General features: G+C 45.7%; 1 protein-coding gene across 3 annotated transcripts in view; it reads left to right on the top strand.

Moving 5' to 3' along the window:
- The window catches only part of mmp17a (matrix metallopeptidase 17a), an 85619-nt gene extending 83940 nt beyond the window's left edge, over positions 1-1679 (top strand). For all 3 annotated transcript variants that reach the window (XM_042060229.1, XM_042060228.1, XM_042060227.1), the window contains one exon: positions 111-1679. In XM_042060229.1, coding sequence (XP_041916163.1) covers positions 111-442 — 332 coding nt within the window. In that variant the 3' untranslated portion in view covers positions 443-1679. The remainder of the gene's footprint in view (positions 1-110) is intronic.
- The last annotated feature ends 1054 nt before the right edge of the window (positions 1680-2733 follow it).

Genomic DNA, 2733 nt, shown 5'->3' with positions numbered 1-2733 from the left:
CTTCTTGCCCATCTGCCCATGTCCCCCCTCTCCCCCCTTTCCTTATTCATCCAACTCTCTCTCTCTCTTCCTTCTCCTCCTTTATTAATCCATCTCTCTCTCTCTTCCAGGCGCCTCATACTTCTTTAAAGGGAAGGAGTACTGGCGGGTGATGGGCAGTGACATGGAGGTGGAGGCCACCTACCCACGCTCCATCGCCAAGGACTGGCTGGTGTGCACCGAGATGCAGTCGGACTCGCCGGCCACCGAGGCCAACCGCTCGGACACGCGGCTCCGTGGGCCGCACCACGCCGACCACGCGGAGAACGGCTTCGAGGTGTGCTCCTGCACCTCGGACCACGCCTCGCCGGGGGGCACTCAGCTCTCCCTCTCGCCCTTCTGGGTACTGGCCCCTCTCTGGACACTCTGGATGGCCCTATCGGCGGCCCCGGGGCCCCTCTGATGACTGGCAGGCCGAGGGAGCGGGCGAGCGAGCGGGCGGGCCGTGGACTGGACTTGAAGACCTGGAGCGTTTCTGGCTACTAAGCCCCACACTTGGCCCAGGTGCTGGGAGGGCCGAGGCGAGACAGGGCTAGCTGGCTCAGTTGGAGAGTGGCAGAGGGGACAAGACTGGACTCATAACGGCTCCCCTCTATCAGACTGGCAGACGCCGATTAGGCCTCTGGACACCTCTCCACCTCTCTGTCTGGCCGCTTGTTCTTGTGTTTAAACTGGAATAGTTCAATTATTATTATTATTTTATTATTAATATTATTATTATTATTATTATTATTATAAGCCCTTCCTATTTCTCATAAGTACTATGTTTGTAATGGTGATAACAACAATAATAATAATAATAATAATAATAATAACTTGGAGCAAAAACTTCTCAATGGGGCTCCCTGCGTTTCTGCAGTCTAGGGATGAGAGGCATCATGGGCTGTTTCCTGTCACATGACCTCTCATCATTCTGATCACTATAAGTGCTTTAAGAATCCAATCACTTGTTTCTCACTGCTGAGAACCTTCTGGAACGTGTTGGACCTCTCTTTCCTCTGACCACATGCACATAGTTACTCATTCTCTCTCTCTCTCTCTCTCTCTCTCTCTCCACTTTCCAGTTATCTATCTATGAGTCTCTTTCTTCTGTTTTTGTCTGTTTCAATTCATCTTGTTACAGTGCATTTAATATCCGGCAGGCTTTTCCCAGAAGTGACAAAATAGTCATTGTCTGTATTTTTATAAAGCAGCTACAGTCACTTATGAAGGACTTGCATGATCTGAGATTCACGTTGCCTTTCGTTGCCACAGTTACCCATATATTTTTGTTTTGTTTTTGTTTTTGTTTGTTTCAACATGTTCTCCTGCTTTGGAGACAGAATGCTGTTTCCTTTGGTTTAAGTCTTTCCTACTAATATCTCAGTGTAGAGGGAGTTTTGTGGCCAACACAGAGAGACTGAAAATGCCAATCAGCTCCAGACTCTGGATCTGTTGATAGTGCACACATATCACAACTGGATTTGTCATTGCTAAGAAATATTTACATATATAAACATATATGTACACACAGATATATTTAAAGTGAAAGGTTATATGGCAGTTGCAAAATGTAAATTCTGGGCTGTCTTTTCTAAGGTGAGATATTTTTGTAGAAAAAATAATAATAAAGTGGAGTTTGAAGAAGGCCTTTGGTGAAATATGGTGGTTTTATTTCTAGTCTGGTTTAGCACAGAAGGACTGAATGTGCGTATCTTTCTGTAGTTTTCCTTTTTCTTCTCTTATCTCTGTAATATTTTTTACTGCACACTGACACAGCAGCCCTGGCCACCGTAAGGCATATATTCACCGCACGCTGTTGTACCACCAGATAGAATGTGTGTTCTGAGTTCTACCCAAAAGAAGAGAGACAGAGAAAGACCGCCAGGGTCTGTCTCGAACACTGTCCTCCATTTAAATGATGCTTGAATTTAAAGCTCTCCATCTCAAATGACTGGCTTTCCATCTCAGTGAATGGCTTTCCATCTCAGTGACTCAGGTGTCTGCCTGTCAACATGTTTAGTTTTCTGCGTCTGCAGTTGAAATAGCTGTTGTGTGAAGCCCTCTTATTTGCCCTACAGACAATGAATACATGAGAGGATTTAAATCATTCGCCAGACAGTAGAAGAGATCTCTTCAGTGGAGACCAAGTACTTTTGCCACCTTAGTAACCGGGTAAAGGAGAATTTTAAATTATTCTAAATGTTTATCTAGGATGATCAGCATTCAGGTACGTCTTCCACGGATCCAGATAACAAAGACTCTGAAAGAAGCAAAGTAGCCGAGAGGAGGAAAGTGCTGACCTGCCCAGCTTCTTAAACGACTCGATTGTGAAGCTAAAGCCTGAAATGAAATGTTTAGCAGTCTGTAGCCAGACAGTCCTGCCAGAGACTCACAGGTTACATCATTCATCCAACAGCCTACGTCCAGACTAGCACAGTTCTCAAAGGTTTCATCATTCAATATTTGCCCTAACTGCTTTTCCAAAAGTCCACCGCTGCCCATAACGAGTCTATGTTTAGGTCTCAATGCAGCAAAAGGTCGGTTCAAGGTTTGTGTCTGCGCTTTATGTCGAGGGCTGTGTCCACCCTCCGCCTGGTCCAACAGAGTCCAACAGATGTGGAAATGAAGAAACCACACTCAGAGGCTGATGCATCAAGCTAAAACAATGAAGCAATAGATGGGTTCCAGGCTGACTACTGGCTTCAGCTTCTG

Source organism: Alosa sapidissima, chromosome 13 (genome assembly GCF_018492685.1).
Source record: "Alosa sapidissima isolate fAloSap1 chromosome 13, fAloSap1.pri, whole genome shotgun sequence".
Classification (NCBI taxonomy): domain Eukaryota; kingdom Metazoa; phylum Chordata; class Actinopteri; order Clupeiformes; family Clupeidae; genus Alosa; species Alosa sapidissima.
The sequence above is the reverse complement of the archived record's forward strand: the minus strand, read 5'-3'. Positions and strand labels throughout refer to the sequence as shown.